This window comes from Mobula birostris, chromosome 3 (assembly GCF_030028105.1).
Source record: "Mobula birostris isolate sMobBir1 chromosome 3, sMobBir1.hap1, whole genome shotgun sequence".
In the NCBI taxonomy this organism is placed as follows: Eukaryota; Metazoa; Chordata; class Chondrichthyes; order Myliobatiformes; family Myliobatidae; genus Mobula; species Mobula birostris.
Window position 1 is genome coordinate 145,489,543 of NC_092372.1, and position 24,011 is coordinate 145,513,553.

The window sequence follows — 24,011 nt, forward strand, 5'->3', positions numbered from 1 at the left end:
GACTATAATGTTCAAAATTAAATCGTTGGCTCTACATACCTAATTAGGACTTATTAAGAGTATGTGCTGAAACTGTTACTTCTCTCGATCATGTTTGGGTAATATTTTCAAAGCTAAATATTTAACACTGTGTTACTATCTCATTGTGACACACAATCATATTACCTAATAGCTGAATAACATCACATTGAGATCGTGCTCAGGATATTTTCTCTATAATATCTATAAATCTTTTAACTAATTTTGTAATCTCAGGCAGCCTAGCAACTTTCCTCCAACTTCAGCCAACATTTTCATTTAGATAGTGTAGGAACACCAAACCATACCCAGCTGCATCTTTCTGCTTCATTCTCCATAGAACTCCCAGCCTCAGTCCACTGCATCAATCACCAAGAGTCATAGCAGAGAGTAAGGAGGAGCTGTTAAGGAGCGATCTGATGGAGGTGGAAACAGGAACAAGATAGGAGTGGACACATGACAAAGAATCTCAAATTGAATAGACCATCAAGCAGATGATTTGGGCAGGGTTGGTGAGATTATTGCTGGTGTTGAGGTCGAGGACTGTGAGGAAATCAGTACAGTGAGAAGCAATATCCAAAGCAGAAAATTCAACAGAGTGTATTTCTTGTTGAAAGGTGGATACTTGAGACTGGCAATGGCCCAGCAGGATAACACCAAAGGAAGTTTCTATCTTTCACCTCAAGTGTTGAAATCCAAGCTATTTGCAGACATTATACAAACAGTAGATTTTCTTTTAAATCTGTTGTCAAATACACACTGTACATCAGTTGGCATCTGTGCATGCCCAGTGATCCACAAGTACTAATATATCACATGCATAGAAGCACTACCAATAAGTTCAGTCTGTAGCTACCTCACTCACCTGGAAAATGCTTTGGAGGTACACATTGGGTCACACCAGATTGAGGCATTTTAAATGTCAAAAGTGATTAACAAATACCATTTGAGTTTAAACCCAAAATATTGACTGTTTACTCTTTTCCATAGATGCTGAGTTCCTCTAGCATTGTGTGTTATAGAGAAATATTAGGACTGTGAACAATGCTCAGTCAAGTAGACTTTAGTAAGTGGCTTGGAGGAGAAGAGAGGCAGCAGAGTGAAGAGGGGATATTAAGAGTTTATGGCATGGCAGCTATAAATAGTAGTGAAGCCACAAAAATCAGATGTACAAGAAGCTACCATGGGAGAAGGTCACAGATCTCCACATTGGTGGAATTGAATTGATGTTGAGGTCTATGCATTGGCCTTCCTAATTGCTTTCCATTTCCCATTAATAAGAACTTATCTACAACTTCCATTGCATCTACCAAACACATTATGTGGAATAAATCACTGTGCAAAATGAGAAAAGTGTAACCATTTATCTAATTAAATTATTTTAAAAGAAAGAAATATTAGCTCTGGCATTATGCATGTGCTCATTGTGTGGAGCATGCATTTCTTTGACAGTAACACATTTGTGCTAAATTCCCTTTGTTAAGTAAATGGTGTTTCACCACTTTGTCTTCTCAGAGAAGCCCACCAAACCGGCTGGAAAATGAAATGCAAAGATACGTTACTTTAAAACTCCAATGATAAAAAGGGATTACAGTACATCACAGAGTAAGAATCAGTTATTAATGAATTTCCATTTAGCTTCTATCTCTGAAAGGCCTTTGCTGATCCTCTTGCAGCCGCTTCTCAGTACAAGTGTTTCTGCTGTTATTAATTGATGAAGAAGCAGGCTGATAAAATGTACTAAGTAAGTCAAATATTCAGCGAAGGTTTAGGCAAGGGGAAATTATTCCCAAAACCCAAACTACACAATTAAATAGAACAGGGATGAGAAGTAGCCCATTCAGCTCAATATATCTACATAGTGATGCTCCCTAAGTCTTTTCCTTACATTTTCCCAAAGCTTTGTGCACTTCCTCTTTTACAATATTTATGTGATTACTTATTGAAAATTACAAGTCTGTATTTATTACATCTCTAACCAGTCCAAATCTGATCACAAAAATTGTTCATGCATATCACCTCTGGTTCTTTTGCCAATCATCATACATCCGTGCCCTCCAGTTACCACCCCTTCCTCTGCAAACTTTTATCATAAATTTCTCCTTATCAAGACTATTCATGATTTTAAACCTCTGATTGAATTTCCTCTTCAATCTTCTCCAAGGAAAACAAATCTCTCCATTTAACTAGTCCCTTAATCCTCACACCCTATTTCAGAGGCCCTGATATTCTTTCTAAAATCCTGAATGAGGACATTATCTTCAAATTCAAGCTGTGCCATCTTTCAATGAACTCAGCAAAGCAGATTTTTTCTTCACAAATAGCTGTGGCAATACAGGTTAATCTTCCAAAGGCTGTGAATTAGAATTTTTATTACAGTGTGAAAGGTTTCTGTGACGCAAGATTATGAGAAATGGCAGTAAGCTATTCAGCATGGTCTGCCATTCAATATGATCAGTAATCTAGATATGGTCTCACTTGTGCCTTGTACAGTATTAGCAAGATTTCTTTATTTTATTCTCCAACTACCCTTTAACTAAACGTCAGCATTTGATTGGTCTACTGCATCTGGATTTCAGTTTTCTGAATGTCATTTACAAGAGCTCCCAAATATCTTGGCTATATAGATTTGTTCTATTTAAATAATAATCGGCTTTATGATTTTCCTTCCAAGGTGAACAACTTCACATTTTCCCATCATTGTATTCCAAATGTCATTTTTTTGCCCACTTACTTATCAATATTTTTGTAAAACATTTATAATCTCATCCCAGCTTTCCTTTTGCCTCATTTTGTATCGTATACAAATCTGCCTACAGTACATTTGTTTAATTTCTCTAATATATATTTTAAACCGCTGCAATCCTAGTACTGATCCCCCTAGCAATACACTAGTTATAGATCACTGGGTATATTTAAAACATAAGTTGATAGTTCTTGGTTAGTAAAGGTGTCAAAGGTTATGGGGAGAAAGCAGGAGAATGGAGTTGAGAGGGATAATAAATCAGCAATCATGGAATGACAGAGCAGACTCAATGGACTGATTAGCCTAATTCTGCTCCGATGCCTTATGGCCTTATTAGTAGCGATGTCCAGGACCAGAGATCACAGCCTCAAGCCACCAACCTGAAAATTCCTCCCTTACCCCTACCTCTACTTTCTGTCAGTTGGTCAAATCTCTTCACAAGCCAACAGCATGATCTCCAATACCATAAGTTCTTACTATTTGAAAAATACAATTACTTCAACTGGTTCTCTTCAATCCACACCTGCTGACAGTTTCTCAGTGTTCTAATAGACTTGTAAAACACCATTTCCCATCAGAAATTCTGGGAGTAGGGCCATGGTGGTATATCTCTAAAGGAGGCCTGTGTTTTTGACTATCTCCCAATGAAGGACCAGATTCCAAGGCAAATCCCACAGCTTTACGCTGGTTCGATTTTGGATAATTTGGGATTGAATGTGCATTGCAGTCTCAGGTTGCTTGATACAAGATGCTTCAGTATGATTGCCAGGCTTACATTCAGAGTATGGACCAGCTCTCAATGGTCCATCAAACTACTCCACTCAATACACATATTCTCTGTCACAGATCTCTGCAACCATCAGAGAAACACCACTCCCCTTCCCTCAACAAATCCACCATCCTAACATTTATTGTTACTGTACTGTTGTAGACTTTGGACTGTGCACCATCTTCCTTTGAAGTGGCCTTTCAGATCCTCAAGCATTTTCAGTTACATCATGACATGCCCCATTTGTATCCCTTCACAGTCCAGTACCAGATGTGTTTTGGGCAATTTTATCACTTCACACCAAAAAACAAATTCCAATTGTCAATTAATTTATCATGCTCTTAACTCTGAGTCTCCTTCCGTTTCACTAGGAGGCACTCTACACAGAGTAAGCTGGCCACCATTCTTGGTGTGAGTGAAAGCAGATAATTAGTTTAAACTCCCTCTGGCTATTATGTTCACCAATGCAAGAACAGATGAGCACGATGGGAAATCACAGTTTTGGCCTACAACGAGCATATGCATTAATATAGGGAGTGCAGAGTGCGGGGTTGGGCTTGCCCACAAAACTCACCTCTATAATTAAGTAGCCAGCTAACTATTTGCCAAGCTAGGTCAAGGTACCAGAGAGAAAACAATACTCATAGGAACTGGCAAAAATCAGTGTGCTCAGATCTAGCAAGCATTTGACAATAGCAAGCCTTGCAAAATTCTCCTATCACCTGGTGTTTAGTGTCAAGTGATAAAACTGCCCAAAACACATCTCGTACTTGACTGTGAAGGGATAGAAGTGGGACATGTCATGATGTAACTGAAAATGCTTGAGAATCTGAAAGACCACTTCAGTACCCATGTCTTTATAATAAGAATTAATATGCAATATCAAAAAGGATTAGGGCAATTAAAACTGTTAACATACAAATCATGAACCTCACTGTGGCCTTATATTTATACCAGGAATAATGTTTATGCAAACAATATCTGTATTGGTCACATCTAAAGCTATATTAAACTAAACATGCCTTGTATTAATATGTTGAACATCTTTTGAAACTTACCCTGAACAGTCCTGTGCAGGACCTTGACCTGAAACACTGACAGATCCTACCCTCATCCCTTTTAAACTGAACTGACAATAGATATTTAATTAGAATTTAATGGAAAAGGTTGATGGTGAAAATTAAATCGTGCTACAAAGGGAACTCCTGAAATGATCTACAGGCTGTTTTTTGTATACAATTGTTACAATTTTTATTGAAAGAATATTGAAAGGTATTTGAGGGAAGAAATTGTGAATTTCAGAAACAACTGGACCATCAGACACCATCTCATGATGTTACAGCTAATTAGACAAAGGTGTAATTACAAATGGTTCCCACTTGGTCATCCAAATGGAGGCAACATAGAAAACAATTCCATTGTGAATTGTACCCCCACAGGCTGTGGTACAGAAGAGTTGGTGCAAAGTGGAGGATAAATGGTTGTACAACATGGATAACAGTGATACATTTTTGTGTAACAAAACACTCCACCTTCCATCAGGCTTGTTAAGATTGAGATCAAGCTTTTAATCACCAGAGTTACTTTCCTTTTTGTATATACTTGGTAAGAGCACCGCAAATCATTTTCCATTTATAAAGGTGATAAATGAATTCCGTAATTGTCAGAAATTCATCAGGGACTGAAAGTAGTTCCATTTGTTTTTCATTATTACTTCTTTGTTGACTGTTACAAAGTCAAATTTACAGGCGATGAACCAGTTTCATCCAGCTTACAGAACAGTGGCAATATTTGTGTCACCCACCCTGGTGTACGTGTCGTGCTTGTATACGATGGTCCTGATATTGTAGCTATGCACTGCAATATGGTTCAGCAGCTATGTAACAACTGTACAGCTTCCCAACACCATGTACTTCAAGTGTGGTTAGGATTAGCTGGCCACTGAATGTAGTTTGCTGGAGCCCCAAAATGATTTTTATCACAGTCTCCAGTCACCACTGTTAACAGACTGTAATGGACAATGGGAAATTAGCACAGCAGTTGGGACCTGCAACAATCAGTATTGATCATATTGAATGATCAGTCACGATTATATCAATATTTCCTGACTAAAGTGTCGAAGAAAGAAAAGTTGAAGATGTAATTGAAGGGGAAGATCACTCTGGTAAGCCAGTATACTACCATTTCCTAAAGAAAAAACATCACTACCAGAAGCATTGCTTTTTTGCAAAGAAAAATCTTGCTTTATTCAGAAATAAAATGGGTCTCCATAAGCTCTATCAATAATTTTCACAATCATGTCTGTACTAGTCTTAAAACAGTCCAGTTTGTGATCCAAAATAAACTTGGGTTGATTTTGGTTACAAGTGTTACGTACCCCGTAACTGGGTTGCCAAACCAGCAGAAATGGATCACTCAGTTGGAGTCTGGATTACTAGAACTAAGAAAGTTTTATTAAAGAAACAAGCAACACAGTACTCTAATCAAACGGATAATAAATGCAACAGTTCAGCAATGATAAACACACATGTACACAGAATTAAAATAACAGGATCAATCAAGCTCTATCGTTGTCTAGGGGTAAATGACCAGTTCCAAAGTGACGCAAAGTTCAGTTCGCAGTAATTGCTGCCGTGGGAGATGGACAGTGGGGGGAAGGAGAGAGAGAGCAAAACGAATGAATATTCAAACGGCTTCCACACAGACCTTCGCAGTCAGCTTTCGTGCGAGCCCTTTGTGATGTCATCTGAGGTCACCGACAGTGACCCCCTCCGTTTCCAGATACGATCGTTTCTCTGCGGTGAACCTGGCACCCAGGCAAGGGTGGACACACACCAGATTCCCACCGATCGTGCCTTTCCACCCTTTGCGTCTCTGGCTTGATCCCGCGACCAGCCGTCCAAAACTGCCCACCGACTTGTGGGAGACGCACCGCTTCCAGGGTCTCGTTACCTCGGGGTATCGTGTGAGTCTTGCCTTAGCGAACCTGTCCCTTTTTATCCCCCTGCTGGGGTATCGCCTGTCCATCACTTCAAACAGTTCAGGGTTCAAAGGGGGAGCCGATCTTGACAGCTCTCCTTCCGTTAAACTCTCCCATCCCTTCATTAACATCTCCAAATGCTGCTCCATTGTTTTCCTTATCTCTCTTTCTCCTGAAGACAGGTGGCAGACCAACTGCTGATCCCACTGGTGCCAGCACAGGACAGCTAACATCTTAATCTATGTGTATTCTCGTCACACTTCCCACCTTTAAGGATTTTTACCGGGGTAAAAATTACAAACATGAATACATTATTTGATACACACAAATACACATCTTTATCAGCTATTTGGCTAATACAGCGAATTTGAAGTTGTCAACACCTTGACAGTCAGCCATCACATTTTCTGTTCCTTTTATATGTGTTATCAATAATCCCTTAGACCAGGCTCCAACTTAGCAAACTTCATAGTGACCAAAAACACTGATGAATTGCAATCAATGTAACCTCTCATTGGGTTTCGTCCCGGACCACAATAACAAGGGTCGTCCCATTCCGACTTAGTTTTCTCTCGCAAGAGCTTAATAGGAGGGGGAAGGGTAGTAACCGCAGAGTTATTACAAAACTTCCTACAGTACCCCACCATCTCCAAGAGCCTTCTGAGGGCCCTCTTGTCTGTCGGGGTTGGGAGGTCAGCGATAGCCTGCACTGTAGCTTGCATCGCTGCCAGCTGCCCCTGTGTCACCACAATTCCCAGGTAAGTGACCTTCGTGTGGCCAAACTCATTTTTTTCAAGGTTCACTATCAAGCTGGCTTCAGACAGCCGTATTATATCGCCAATACACACCTCTGTGTTCGTCAGCCCTTCCGTCACTGAATTACTCATTCTATAGGGTTGTTGATCGCTAGGCTGGCCTAGCGTAACAAACACCACCCAACGTCCCAGTTCTTCGCATCGCCTCGGGACAATCAAGCACACGTGTGCGAGTCGTTTAATCACTATTCCTAAAGAGTCGCTTTGTTCAGGGATTAAGGGAGAGACTTTATCAGCAGAGCTGGCCAAAACAATAGCCTTCTCCCATCTGGTCAATACCATACTCATCTTTTCAAAATGGTTTTTTTCTCTTATCAGGGGGACCCTAGCTTCATTGACTTCCGCGCTAACACCGACTAGGTTTGTTAGCATATCAAAAGCCTGTGACCGTCTCAGTTCGCGTCGGCCATAATCAAAAACATCCTTCCTCCGGTGCAGCCGGTAAACTTCTTTCATGATTCCACCAACTGTTTCCTCCAGCACCGCAAAATGTCCACCGGGGGGTACCTTGTGGGCCAGGTTAAAAATCTCATCCCCATAACTCTTTTGCACCACCCCCCATTCCTCATCTGCGGGTACAGTACTTGGTCTCCCTTTCTTCCTTAGCACTTCCTCCTCCACACAATAGCCTTCTGGTTCCCTTGTTAATTCTGCGTCAGAGAGAGCTGTCTCTGCCAAAACCATCAGCCCCTCGTCTCGCTCCTGCGCCTGCACAAATTCTTTCCTGGCTAATGCTAAGTCTGTCTCAGCTCCCTCACTACCTCTTGTTTCACTACACTCCTTCTTTTCACTTTCTACCCCCTTCTCGTACAAGGCTGGCAGAAACGTCTCAGCTAAATTTACCACCGCAGCTAAATTCACTACCGCAGCCCCATGATGAACCTGTGAGTCCATGGGCGGGGCCTCAATGCTGGCAGGCTGACCTGTCAACCTCACGGCTGGGAACACGATTCCCCCGGCGAGGTCATTACCGAGCAAGACTTCCACGCCTTTCATCAGTAATTCGGGCCTCACCCCGATCGTGACTAGTCCAGAGACCAGGTTGCTTTGTAAGTGTATCTGGTGCAAAGGGACTGCCTCTGTCCCTTCCCCAATACCTTTGACCTTGACCTCCCCAGTCTGGGTCTCTGAGCTAAACTCTAATACACTCTTCGGTATCAGTGACTGACACGCTCCCGTGTCTCTCCAGATCCGCACTGGAACTGGCTTTAACCCCTCCTTCACTGACACCAATCCAGCCGAGATAAACCTCTCGCGCCCTTCCTGATCTTTGGCAGACCTGTCCTTCCCTAGCGGTTCGATTACCAGCTCGATACAGCCAGTCAAAATCGCCGTTTTTTCCTTTTCCCGTCTCCTTCTTTGGGGCAAAGCACCTGGACGCAAAGTGTCCGACTTTCCCGCAATTATAACAGACGACCCCAGGAGACTTCCTACCAGACTGCTCCCGGTCTACCTTATCCTTCTCACTAGTCCTCGGCTTACTTTCTGACTTTTCTGGTGGACTCTCCCCACCATCCTGACTACCCTTCTGGTAGCCTTTGCTCAGGGCAAACTTCATTTTATGCGTCAATGCATACTCATCCGCTAACTTAGCAGTTGCGGCTAACGTGGCTGCCTCTTTCTCATCTAGGTAGGGTCTCATACCCTCAGGGACACAACCTTTAAGCTGCTCAATCAGGATCAGCTGTAGTAGTTTGTCATAATCCCCCTCTACCCCCTTCGAGGCACACCAACGCTCACAATATGTCTGCATCTCACGGGCAAACTCTAAATACGTGCGGTCTCACTGCTTCCTCGCATTCTGGAACCTCTGCCGGTATGCCTCCAGGACCAACTCATAAATCCTGAGGATGGCCTCTTTCACCACCTCATACCTCTGGGCATCTTCCGCAGACAAAGCTGAGTAAGCTTGTTGGGCTTTCCCTTTCAGTACACTCTGAAGCAAAACAGCCCACTTATCCCTTGGCCAGTCCTGACTTGTAGCAACTTTTTCAAAATGGAGAAAGTACCGATCCACGTCGGTATCGTCAAATGGGGGAACCAGCCTAACTTCCTGGGTCGCCCGGAACCCTCCACCTTGGTTCGGCATGAGCCCCTGCTCTGCCCTTATCTTTAACTTCTCCAGCTCGAATTCCCTTTCCCTCTGTTTCTCCTCTCGCTCCAACCGTCTCTCTCTCTCTCCTGCCTTTCTAACTCTCTCTCCTGCCTTTCTAACTGTTTCTCTTTCTCCTGCCTTTCTAACTCTCTCTCTTTCTCCTGCCTTTCTAACTCTCTCTCTTTCTCCCGCCTTTCTAACTGCTTCTCTTCGTGTTCTAACTGCCTTACCCGGAACTCGTGCTCGAGTCTCAGTTTTTCAAGCTGCACCTGTACCGCGTCTCCGGCAGGTTTTTCAATAGACACCACCTCCAGCTCGCCTTGGGGAAACACACCTTTAGATACATAGTGCTCTACGATAGCTCTGTGTATCTCCTCTCTCCTCATTGTCGACTTCCCCTTAGCAAGATTCAACCGTTTGGCCACAGCTACCAATTCCGTTTTCCTGGCATCCTCTAATGCCTCCAAGGTCAGCGCCTTCATAAATTCCTCAGCCTCCATTTCTGCTGTTTGTCTTTTCTTTCTTTCGGGAATTTTAACCCAATCAATTTACTCCGTCCCAAATTTAGCATTCAAAATCGCGGACGAGAACCCCACTTATGTTACGTACCCCGTAACTGGGTTGCCAAACCAGCAGAAATGGATCGCTCAGTTGGAGTCTGGATTACTAGAACTAAGAAAGTTTTATTAAAGAAACAAGCAACACAGTACTCTAATCAAACGGATAATAAATGCAACAGTTCAGCAATGATAAACACACATGTACACAGAATTAAGATAACAGGATCAATCAAGCTCTATTGTTGTCTAGGGGTAAATGACCAGTTCCAAAGTGACGCAAAGTTCAGTTCAATTTAGTTCAGTTCAGTTCGCAGTAATTGCTGCCGTGGGAGATGGACAGTGGGGGGAAGGAGAGAGAGAGCAAAACAAACGAATATTCAAACGGCTTCCACACAGACCTTCGATATTCTTCGCAGTCAGCTTTCCGGCGAGCCCCTTGTGATGTCATCTGAGGTCACCGACCGTGACCCCCTCCGTTTCCAGATACGATCGTTTCTCTGCGGTGAACCCGGCACCCAGGCAAGGGTGGACACACACCAGGTTCCCGCCGATCGTGCCTTTCCATCCTGTGCGTCTCTGGCTTGATCCCGCGACCAGCCGTCCAAAACTGCCCACCGACTTGTGGGAGACGCACCGCTTCCAGGGTCTCGTTACCTCGGGGTATCGTGTGAGTCTTGCCTTAGCGAACCTGTCTCTTTTTATCCCCCTGCTGGGGTATCGCCTGTCCATCACTTCAAACAGTTCAGGGTTCAAAGGGGGAGCCGATCTTGACAGCTCTCCTTCCGTTAAACTCTCCTATCCCTTCATTAACATCTCCAAATGCTGCTCCATTGTTTTCCTTATCTCTCTTTCTCCTGAAGACAGGTGGCAGACCAACTGCTGATCCCACTGGTGCCAGCACAGGACAGCTAACATCTTAATCTACGTGTATTCTCGTCACACAAGTTACAAATGCGAGCATAAACTATGAAATTAATGTCTGCATTTGTCAATGTGAATTCAAAAACCACATGCTGAATGTGTAAATACAAATATCTATGGCAAAAGGACATACATTCAAAGATGGCACGAAGCAAACCATGGTGACAAACATGTTTAGTACATTGGTGAGTTAATTGAACGTTCCTGATGGTATTTTCCTCTAAAATGACCCCAACATGTATGATATACATGGTAAAAAATTGTAAAATTAATATACTATCTCCCTTTTAACCTCCCACCTATAGTTCTACGTTCTTCTATTCTCCTGACGTATGCCACTGCTTCTGGCTATAGAGAAAATCAATTATTTGATCAAATAATGTTGTTGCTGGGTTTATAATTTCACAATTGATAAGACCATAACGCCATATGACATAGGAGCAGAATTAGGTCATTCAGCTCATCAAGTCTGCTCTGCTATTCCACTATGGTTGGTTTGTTTTCCCTCTCAATCCTGTCCTCCTGTCTTCTCCCCATAACCCCTGACGCCTTTATCAAGAACCTAACAACCTCCCCTTTCAATATGCCCAATGACTTGGCCTCCACAGATGTCTGTGGCAGTGAATTCCACAGATTCACTGGCAGCTGGCTAAAGAAATTCCTCACCTCTCTTCTAAATGGACATCCCTCAATTCTGAGGTTGTACCCTCTGATCCTAGGTTCCCCAATATCGGAGACATTGTCTCCATATCCATTCTGTCTAGGCCTTTCAATTTTCGATAGGTTTCAATGAGATCCCTCCTTCCTTCTTCTAAACTCCAGCGTATACAGGCCCAGAGCCATCAAACGCTCCTCATATATTAACCCTGTCATTCCCAGAATCTTTCTTGTGAACCTCCTCTGGATCCCAGCAGATTTTTTCTTGGATAAGCGGCCCAAAACTGCTCATAATACTCCAACTGTGGTCTGACCAATGCCTTATAAAGCCTCAGTATTACATCCTTGCTTTTATATTCAAGGCCTCTCAAAATGAATCCTAATATTGCACTTGCCCTCCTTACCACTGACTCACCACAAGAACTCCCAAGATCTTTTGCACCTCTGATTTCTAATTTTTCTTTGTTTAGAAAGTCATCTGCATCTTTATTCCTTCTATAAAGGTGCATGACCATACACTCCCCGACAGTATATTCCATCTGCCAATTCTTTGCCCATTCTCTCGATCTGTCCAAGTCCTTCCGCAGACCCCCTGCTTCCCCAACTCTATCAGCCCCTCCACCTATCTTTTTATCATCTGCAAATTTGGCCACAGAGCCATTAATATCTTCATGCAAATCATTGTCATAAAATGTAAAAGCAGTCCCAACACCAATGCCTGCAGAACACCACGAGTCACCAGCCATTGACAATAGCCCCTCTTTATTCTGACTTTTTGCCTCCTGTCAATCTTCCATCCAAGCTAGAATCTTTCTTGTAATAACAAGGGCCCATAGTAAGAAGCTCCATGTGCAGCACCCTGACCAAGAACTGAAAATCCAATTAAACAATATCCACTGACTCTTCTTTGTTTATCCTGCTTGTTATTTCCTCAAAGAATTCTAACAGATGTATCAGACAAGATTTCCCCTGAAGGAAACCATTCTGACTTTGGCCTACTTTATTATGCACCTCCAAGTACCCCAAAACCTCATCCTTAATGATAGACTCCAACATTTTCCCAACTACTGGCAGCATCAGGTTAACTGGCTTACAATTTCCTTTCTTCTCCCTCCTTCCCTTCTAAAAGAGTGGAGTCACACTTGCAGTTCCAATTTTCCCGACCTCCGGAACCATTTCAGAATTTAGTGATTCCTGAACAATCATTACTAATGCCTCCATAATCTCTTCAACTATTGCCTTCAGAACCGTCGGATGTCTTCCATCCATCTGGTCCAAGTGACTTATCTACACTCAGACTTTAAATTTCCCAAGAACTTTCTTCCTAGAAATAGCAGATATACTCACTTCTGCCTCCTGACACACTCAAGTTTCTGGCATACTGACGTCTTCCATTGTGAAGACCAACACAAACATATTCAAGGAAGCATTTATATTTTGTGTTATTGCACATCTTAATAAGTGATTTTTGAGAAACATTATCAGTTAATGTAGTCTAGGAAGGCAAAGTTAAATCCTTGCCCCATGCTACCACATTGAACTGCATTTCAGTTACTTGAACCTTGTCTCTTTTCAATTGAAGTGAAGAGATTTGTTTAAATACAAAAGAATGACATGGATCTTCATTTCTAAACTATCCAAAAAAAATTACTATATTCACAAAAGACACCACTGATTAGCACTGCAGAAGATGTTTGCTAAAACTTGAGTAAAATGCAGACTCACATTTGCTTCTTTTAATTTAAATGAAGCACTGGAAAAAGAAAGCAGAATTTTCTGCATATTACCAAATAAATACTAGATTTCAAAGTTTACAAATGCTAGCCACAATGCAACATATATATCTACACTTATTCGTTTGAGACATATTATTGAGAGATAGGAATGCCAAAAAATTGCCTAATATTATATGAATTGCGAAGAGATGGTGGCATTACAAGTATAAATAAACTGTTTAGGATTAACTTGAACGAAATAACTCTCAGAAAGATAATTTATCTGTGTTGTAAAAGACCTACAATTCAACTCCAGGAGTTGTTACAATTGAAATTGCTACCTTTTTGTCAATAACTTTTTATTTATTTTACCGACTTTGGCAATTGTACATTCCTATTATAATTTCTTATCATTATATTTGGAATGGAGGGCATCATTAACAGAGGAACCCTTAACCTGGTTGGTGATAAACTTTGTAAGTTAACCATTTAAAAATGAGCATCATTGCCCATTACAATCAAAGGCAATCAACCTGGCACTATAGACCATATTAAAATGTTGATATTTTAATATGCTTTCAGAGTGGAAGCTTGCTCGAATAAAAGACAATTAAATTTCTGTATGATCTCCTGTAAGCTATAGAAGGTATTTTGAAAACTCTTAAACTAAAGCACAAACAGTTGTATAAAAACACAATACTAACACAACATATCTGCCATTCCTGGTGAAACTACGGTCCTAAACTAATTCTGGAAGTTTTTGGACTGAAAATGTTTAGAAAATATTTAAGCATTAATCAATTCATCTCACTGAAAGGATAGATACCTTTTCTAAAGTGGCTAATAGATTTATAGCAACTCATCAAATTAATCAGTTTCATAGTTTTTCAGAGCCTCCAAAACATGAAAGATATTATATATCAGTGCAAGTTCGCTATTTAGGAAATTATGGGTTTAAACTAATTCTCTCCCCAGAACCAACACATGAAAATAGATTATCCATTGTGCTTTTCCATTGCTATTTATGGGACAGCATCCACTGCTCTGTGTAATAATCATACTCCATTAGACAAAGGAAGCAGAATTAGGCCATTCGGCTCATTGAGTTTTCTGATTTATTTTCTCTCTCAACCCCATCCTCCTGCCCTCTCCCTTTAATTATTATGTTTTTACTAACCTCCCACATCATGGAACTGGACTGTCTCACGGTGGTGTCTGAAAAGAGGATGCTGTCCAAGTTGCATGCCATCTTGGACAATGTCTCCCATCCACTACATAATGTACTGGTTGGGCACAGGAGTACATTCAGCCAGAGACTCATTCCACCGAGATGCAACACTGAGCGTCATAGGAAGTCATTCCTGCCTGTGGCCATCAAACTTTACAACTCCTCCCTTGGAAGGTCAGACACTCTGAGCCAATAGGCTGATCCTGGACTTATTTCCATCTGGCATAAGTTACATATTATTATTTAATTATTTATGGTTTTATATTGCTAGATTTATACTCTATTCTTGGTTGGTGCAACCGTAACGAAACCCAATTTCCCTCAGGATCAATAAAGTATATCTATCTATCTGCCACCCGACATGCATTTAACATTGATTAGCCAGGCTACCCATATTTTGGGGAAATGGTAGGTATTAGAAATGGGAAAAACCAGATCAACCGAGTTAAGCAGAATGATAGACATGCTAACATCTGTAGGCAGGATATTACAAACTTAGTTCTGAAGCAGCAATGAAAAGTTGGCAATTCCTTTGGCCACAATCTGGCCCAGTATATTGTTAGACTGTTGCCAATGCATATTAAATATAATTCTCTGCAGTTATCCAAACCAGAAGCTTGAAAATCCTAAAGATCAATGTGAGAGCAGTTAGCATTCTTCCTAGTGTTCACCCCACACACTTGTGGGCTGCAGAAGTATTCTGGGCTGTAGAGTTAGGATCTCCATTCCCAATTTTCTGGAAAGTGGAGTCATGGCATGTTCGCACTGGATTATCAACATTAGTATTCAATGCTGATTTACAAATCACTATCATTATCAAGTTTATCCCTATTTCATTGTCACATATAGGTAATACTTCTCACACAGCCACAAGTTCTAAAGACAAAATGAATGAGCAATAAACACAAGTTTAAATCTCACCAATAGTAACAGGGGAATTTAAATTCAGTGAGTTGTGAAGTTGACTTGTCATGATAATCCTTCAGTCTCATTAATGTACAGCATGAGTAAGAAATCAAACACCTTTTGCCAGTCTATTCTCTAGATTCATCTTAAATGCCCTCTGAAATGGCTCAACAAGCCATTCAGTTCAAGGACATGTAGGAATACTAGCCTCATCAGTGACACCCACATCTTCTAAGTAAACATTTAAAAACTGTACATTAAATGTTACCAACATATTTTTCAAGTTTCTTGACCAAAGACCTTTATTACCAAATCTATTGTGTAGAGTCACAGAAATAGGCCCTTTGGCCCATCTAGTCCATTCTGAAACCATTTAAACCGCCGACTCTCATCGACCTGCACCACGACCACAGCCCTCCATACCCTTCCCATCCACGTACCTATCCAAAACCCCGCTTAAATATCGAAATTGAGCTCACATGCACACTCTTGCACTGACTGTTTGTTCCCCACTCTCACAACCATCTGAGTGAAAACCTTTCCCCTCATGGTCCCCTTAAGCTTTTCACCTTTCTCCCTTAATCCATGACCTTGGGTTATAGTCCCACCCAACTTCACTAGGAAAAAGCCTGCTTGCATTTACCTTATCATTACTCCTCATAATTTTGTATACCTCTAACAAATCTCCTCTCAATCTTCTATGTTCCAAGCAATAAAGTCCTAACCTATTCAATCTTTCCTTACGACTCGTCCTCCAGACCAGAAAGCATCCTTGTAAATTTTATCTGTTCTATTTCAACCTTATTTACATCTTTCTTGTAGGTAGGTGACCAAAACTGCATGCAATACTCCAAATTAGGCTTCACCAACATCATATACAACTTCAACCATAACATCCCATTTCCTGTGCTCAATAGTTTGATTTACGAAGGGCAACGTGTCAAAAGCTTTTTTATGACCCTATCTACCTGTGATGCTACTTTTGATGAATTATGGACCCATATTCCCAGACCTCATCTTGTGACTGAAGTCGAGGATTAACTTTATTTGCCATATACATTTACATGCTTTAGGAATTTGTGGTGGTGTGCTGGTCAGGGTGCAACATGCAACAAAGAAGAACAGTCAACAATTATAAGAATAAAGAATTATATAAAAAATAAACTTACAGGTTGAAGTTTTGATATGGAATAAAATGTGCACAAATACAAATATCAGCATGTACAGTATTTACAATGTAAATTACATTATAAGAGTGCCTTAAAGTATTAGGGTGTAGTACAGTGGGGGGGGGGGAGTTATAGATAAAGGGCAGCATGAGGAAGGAAACTTTTAAGATGGTGTGATACTTTTTGTTTTAGTAGCCCTACAGTGCTTTCTAGAAGGGAGCTTTTGGAAAAGACAGCAGGACGAGCAGTGTCTGCAATAATTTTCCTTCCTGCTCTTTTGTCCTGGACACAGACAAGTCGTGCAGTGATGGTAAACTGCAGCTAATGACCTTGTTTGCTGACGCGACAGTTTACTGTAGATTTGTACATTGTGAGAGAATGCAGCACCAAACCAGACAGTAATGGCTGATGGGAGGATGCTCTCTATGATGGCAGTGTAGAATTGCACCACTATGTTCTGGGGAAGATGGAATTTTACCATCTGCTGCAAATAGTACATCCTCTAATGAGCCTTTTTGTTCCATGTTTTATTGTTTTACAACATTAACTCACAGTGGATTTAATTGGGGATTTTTTTGACACTGATTAACAGAAAAAGTCTCTTTCGTGTCAGAGTGAAAACAGACGTCTACAAAGTGATCTAAATTTATTACAAATATAAAACATTAAATAATTAATTGCATGGGAATTCCCTCCCTTTAATATGACACAACTAGTCATCACTGGTGCAGCCAACTGGTTTTAGAAGTCACATCATTAGTTAAAATGGAGATCACTGAGTGCAGTGAAGTCAATTGATTGCAGTAAAATACACCTGGAAGGTCCAACTGCTGATGAGTCAGTATCCTGGCAAAAACTACACCATAAAGACAAAAGAACACTCCAAGCAGCTCCGTGAAAAGGTTATTGAAAAGCACAAGTCAGAAGATGGATTCAAGAGAATTTTCAAGTCACTGAATATCCCATGGAGTACAGTTAAGTCATTCATCAAGAAATGGAAAGCATATGGCACAGCTGTAAATCAGTCTCAAAATCTGAGTGACTGTGCAAGAAGGGGACAAGTGAATGAGGCCACCAAGAGCCCTCTGACAACTCAGGAGACGTTTACAAGTTTCAGTGGCTGAGGTGGGAAAGACTGGCATTACAACAACTGTACCAGTTGCAGCTGAGTCACCAGCCGCAGCTTTATGGGGGAGTGTCAAAGAGAAAGCCACTGTAGAAAGTTTGTCAGAATGCATGAGGGAGATTCTGAAGTCAGCAAAAACACACCATCTGTACCATGAAGCATGGTGGTGACCGCATCATGCTGTGGGGATGTTTCACTGGAGTAGGCCCTGGAAGGCTTCTAAAAGTAGAGGGCAAAATGAATGCAGCAAAATATAGGGAAATCCTGAAGCAGTCTGCAAGAGAACAGTGACTTGGGAGCAGATTTATTTTCCAGCAAGACAATAACACCAAGCATAAAGCCAAAGCTACACAGGAGCCTTCATCCCTTTATATTGTGTACCTGACTTTCTTGGTAGCATGCGCTTGTTGCTTGATTTCCTGGCTCACGAGCCTGCAACGTTTCCTTTTCATTTGCTGTTTCTCCTGTAACAAATTATATCGACAAATTATTAGCTGATTCTTCCAAATTATGGCTACATTCTGTTGACAAAGGTTAGTTTATCACTGGAATGGTCTTTGAGACCATACACTAAACTCAAAGTAAATTCTTGTGCTCTATATCATCAATATTTTATTTTATAAAGGAACATGATAGTACAGCCAAATAAAAAAGAGCTTTCTAATTCAAAACTGTGATGAAATAAATTGAAAATTTTCAGACAGAATTAAAAAAGCACAAAACACCGTAATAATCCTTAAATACAAAGCAGTGACTGCTTAAGGCTATTCAAATCATTATTTTCACACTGGGCCTGATTGCACTCAATTTGGTCCTCATCTACACTTCTGTGTCTTCATAAGACCGAACACAAAGATCTAAGGCTGTACTTACACTTTTTTCTAGTTATATACGAAAACTAGATGCACACAGATCAGTTCAAATAGATGTAGTTATAGCATTGGAAATTAAAATAAAGTAAAATAAAAATCTATAATCTTATTCAAATGAATGGGCTCTCTCAGCCATGAAGAGTATAAAGCTGAGGAACGAGTTGCAAAGTGCATTTTATTGATGAACTTTTTGCTTTTCTTTTCTTGTTTCAGTATTATTTATTGACATAGAGCGCAGAGTAGGCCTTTCAAGCCGTGCAACCAAGCAATCCCCCAATTTTATCCTAGTCTAATCATGAGACAATTTACAATAACCTACCAGCCATTAAATCTTTGTCATGTGGGAGGAAACCCACGTGGTCACGAGGAGAGCGCACAAATTCCTCATAGACAGCAGTGGGGATTGAATCAGGGTTAATGGTACTGTAAAGCATTGTGCTAACCGACTACGCTACTACGCCACCCTATTCGAACATAAAAATCAGAGACAAGTTGAACTATGCACTGCAGTAAATTAGAACTGTGGACTAAACCTCAGTATGTTCCAGCCCAACAACACACTTATCATTTTCCATGAATAAAGCCAAATCTCAAACATCTCAAGCCACTGTCCTTTGGATTTCACAGCTTCTGATAGGATTTTTTAAGGGACAATAATGTTTGCTAATAACAAGAAATTCCAAAATAAAATAAAAAATGGTAATCAGAACCATCACCAAAATCAGTAATCTCACCACAATTTAACATGAACAAAATCCGCAAGAAAATGTCTCGAACATGCAAGGCTATCTTATTGCATGGCAAATACTGTATAACCACATATAATTACTATAGGAATGGCATGTATTATTATAGGATTTTTAATTGATCCACAAGCTTGTTATGGGTGACATGGCATTTCATACAAAGGTGTGGGTGGTTTTACTCATGATCTTGTGAAATTTGAACATTTTGCACAAGATGCTTTCAAGAGAAAGGAGTTGTTTTTATGCATGTCCCATGTTGTACTACAGGATGGTGTTTTATACATCACTGAATATTAACATTGCATTAATAGTAAATAATATTGAAAATGTAGTGGAAACAGAGCATAAAATGGACGAACAGAATTAGGCCACATGACCTATCGAGCATGCTCCGTAATCTATAATGGCTGATTTATTATCCTTCTCAACCCCATTCTCCTGCTTTTGCTCTCTAACCTTTAACATTCTGACTAACCAGGAAGCAAACTACCTCTGCTTAAAATATACTCAATGACTTGGCCTCCACAGTGGTCTGTGACAATGAGTTCCAGATTCACCACCCTCTAGCTAAAGAACTTCCTTCTCATCTGTTTTAAATGAATATCCCTCCATTCTAAGGTTATGCTCTCTGGTCCAAGACTCCCCACTATCAGAAACATCCTCTCCACTCTGACTAGGCCTTTCAATATTTAGAAACATAGAAACATAGAAAATAGGTGCAGGAGTAGGCCATTCAGCCCTTCGAGCCTGCACAGCCATTTATTATGATCATGGCTGATCATCCAACTCAGAACCCTGCCCCAGCCTTCCCTCCATACCCCCTGATCCCCGTAGCCACAAGGGCCATATCTAACTCCCTCCTAAATATAGCCAATGAACTGGCCTCAACTGTTTCCTGTGGCAGAGAATTCCACAGATTCACCACTCTCTGTGTGAAGAAGTTTTTCCTAATCTCGGTCCTAAAAGGCTTCCCCTTTATCCTCAAACTGTGACCCCTCGTTCTGGACTTGCCCAACATCGGGAACAATCTTCCTGCATCTAGCCTGTCCAATCCCTTTAGGATTTTATATGTTTCAATCAGATCCCCCCTCAATCTTCTAAATTCCAACGAGTACAAGCCCAGTTCATCCAGTCTTTCTTCATATGAAAGTCCTGCCATCCCAGGAATCAATCTGGTGAACCTTCTTTGTACTCCCTCCATGGCAAGGATGTCTTTCCTCAGATTAGGGGACCAAAACTGCACACAATACTCCAGGTGTGGTCCACCAAGGCCTTGTACAACTGCAGTAGTACCTCCCTGCTCCTGTACTCGAACCCTCTCGCTATAAATGCCAGCATACCATTCGCCTTTTTCACCGCCTGCTGTACCTGCATGCCCACTTTCAATGACTGGTGTATAATGACACCCAGGTCTCGTTGCACCTCCCCTTTTCCTAATCGGCCACCATTCAGATAATAATCTGTTTTCCTATTTTTGCCACCAAAGTGGATAACTTCACATTTATCCACATTAAATTGCATCTGCCATGTATTTGCCCACTCACCCAACCTATCCAAGTCACTCTGCATCCTCTTAGCATCCTCCTCACAGCTAACACTGCCACCCAGCTTCGTGTCATCCACAAACTTGGAGATGCTGCATTTAATTCCCCCATCCAAGTCATTAATATATATTGTAAACAACTGGGGTCCCAGCACTGAGTCTTGCGGTACCCCACTAGTCACCGCCTGCCATTCTGAAAAGGTCCCGTTTATTCCCACTCTTTGCTTCCTGTCTGCTAACCAATTCTCTATCCACATCAATACCTTACCCCCAATACCGTGTGCTTTAAGTTTGCACACTAATCTCTTCTGTGGGACCTTGTCAAAAGCCTTTTGAAAATCCAAATATACCACATCCACTGGCTCTCCCCTATCCACTCTACTAGTTACATCCTCAAAAAATTCAATGAGATTCGTCAGACATGATTTTCCTTTCACAAATCCATGCTGACTTTGTCCGATGATTTCACCGCTTTCCAAATGTGCTGTTATCACATCTTTGATAACTGACTCCAGCAGTTTCCTCACCACCGACGTTAGGCTAACCGGTCTTGGTAAGTTTCATTGAGATCCACTCTCATTCTTCTAAATTCCATTGATACAGGCCCAGAGCCATCAAATGCTCCTCATATGCTAACCCTTTCATTCTCAAAATAATCCTCGTGAACCTCCTCTGGATCTTCTCCAATGCCAGAACATCTTTTCTCAGATAAGGGGCCCAAAACTGTTCACAAAACTCCAAGTCCAGTCTGACCAATACCTTATAAAACCCTAGCATCACTTTTAGAAGGGAGGGAGGCGGAAGAAAGCAAATTATAGGCCAGCTTGCCTGACTTCAGTGATTGGGAAGATGTTGGAGTCCATTATTAAGGACAAGGTTTTGGGTACTTGGAGGCACATGATAAAGTAGGCCAAAATCAGCATGGTTTTATAAAGGGGAAACCTTTCCCAACAAATCTTTTGGAATTCTTTGCTAGTCTAAAAATCCATCTCATAAGCATTCTACAAATTTCCTCTTTTGGGATCCAGCACCAGCCTGATTTTCCCAGTCTACCTGCATATTGAAATCCCCCATGACTATCGTAACATTACGCTTATTGCATGCCTTTTCCATTTCCCGTTGAAATGTATATCCCACGCCCTGGCTACTGCTCAGGTCCTGTGTACAACTCTTATCAGGGATTTTACTCTTGCAGTTGTGTTTTTTTAAACTCTACCCACAAGGATTCTACATCTTCTTGATTTCACTTTTTTTTAAACCAACAGAGCCACTTCACCCCCCCCCCCCACCTACCTGCCTGTCCTTTCAGTACAAAGTGTATCTTTGGGTGTTAAGCTCCCAACTATGACCTTCCTTCAGCCACGACTCAAGATGCCCACAATGTCGTCCCTGCTAATCTCTAACTGTGCTGCAAGATCATCTACCTTATTCCATACACTGTACATTCAAACATTACACCTTCAGTCCTGTATTCATTACCTTTTTCAACTTTGCTCCCATGTGACACTCCACCACATCCCACTGACTGCAATTTTGCCCTATCATCTGCCTATCCATCCTCACAATCTCATTATTCATTGGCTTGACTACCTACTGCCCCATCCTCAGCCCTATCACTCTGGTTCCCATCCCTCTGCCAAAGTAGTTTAAACTCTCCCCAATAGCTCTAGCAAAGCTGCCTATTGGAATTGGAATACCAATTATTTTAAAATCTTCATATAGAACGATTCTGATTCCTATTTCCCTCTCTTCCATAAAAATATTATGTTTCTGGGCCCATTTCCTTCAATTCTATTTTCAATTTTTCTTCTCCACACAATCTCACCTTAGTGTTTTGTCTACCTCTTCATGTCCTCTTAGGACCTTGTATATCTGAATAAAGTCACCCTTCCTTTTTCTAAATTCCATGGAATACAACCAAACTGTCCAGTCTCACTCAAAAGGACCACTCTTTCATTGCAGGAATCTCCTCTGGATTGCCTCCAATGCGATTACCCCACTTTACGGTGCCTGCGATCACCGACAGGGGTTTCAATTCCTACCACTGCTTGTAAGGATTTTGTATGTTCTCCCTGTGACCACATGGGTTTCCACAAGGCGCTCCAGCTTCTTCCCACATACCAAACACGTACAGGCTAGAGGTAGGGAGTCGTGGGCATGCTATGTTGGCACAGGAATTATGGCAACATTTGCGGGCTGCCTGGCACAAATGAAGCATTTCACTATATTTTGATGAACATGAGACAAATACAGCTAAGTGTTAAAATATCTTAACAAGAACAGAACCACAGCAACAGAGATGATTCTTAACCACTCACTACAAAGCCACTCAATTCAGGAGCTATAAATGCTCCAACATCTGCATCTTCTGAACAAGTAAAGTCTATTTGGGTAAACACATAATTTTGATGTTCATTCCACCAAAAATATACAATTCAATGAATATTTCTCTGCATATACAAGAGGCATTTTACAAAAATTAACACTCAACCATGTCAGACTACCGAGCAATAATTACAATAGGCTCTTTACCCTAGCATACAATCTTAGACAGTAGCGCAAGGCAGAAGGTAACTATCTCTCTCTGACCCATGTTGCTATTTCACAAGCCCCCATATCAGAGCCTGTTATTGCATAATTATAGTAAAGTCTGCCCAGTCAGATCATGATTTGGTGAAGTATTTAACCACACTTTGAGTGTGCTCAGTTCATTGCAGATTAGCAGCGGCTGGTACTAGAAAGCTTTACATGTAATAAAGATCAAGTGCATTATAGTAGGCTGTCATTATAGAACAAGTACTATATATGGTAATGTGTGTATCTAAGAAACCTTAACACAAATTCTCATGTGAATAACCAGTACCACGGTAAATTAACAGGTGAAAGATAATTGTCGTCCATCTTTACAATAGCACAAGAGGAATAGCATTATCACAGAGGATTTAAACCAAATATTTGTAGTCTGCATGAACAACTGAGTGTAACACAGACAAACCTCAAAGTATGAATTTAAAGTTGGGTTTTTACAGATTAAAAAGGAAATATTCACATTAGATAGATAGATAAATATACTTTATTGATCCCGAGGGAAATTGGGTTTCATTACAGCCGCACCGACCAAGAATAGAGCATAAATATAGCAATA

At 41.1% G+C, this 24,011-nt stretch overlaps 1 protein-coding gene across 1 annotated transcript in view; it reads right to left on the reverse strand.

The window, feature by feature from the left end:
- Positions 1-24,011, reverse strand: part of umad1 (UBAP1-MVB12-associated (UMA) domain containing 1) — an 87,118-nt gene that overhangs the window by 17,832 nt on the left and 45,275 nt on the right. Inside the window, exon 3 of the mRNA XM_072251988.1 lies at positions 18,087-18,169. Coding sequence (XP_072108089.1) covers positions 18,087-18,169 — 83 coding nt within the window. The remainder of the gene's footprint in view (positions 1-18,086; positions 18,170-24,011) is intronic.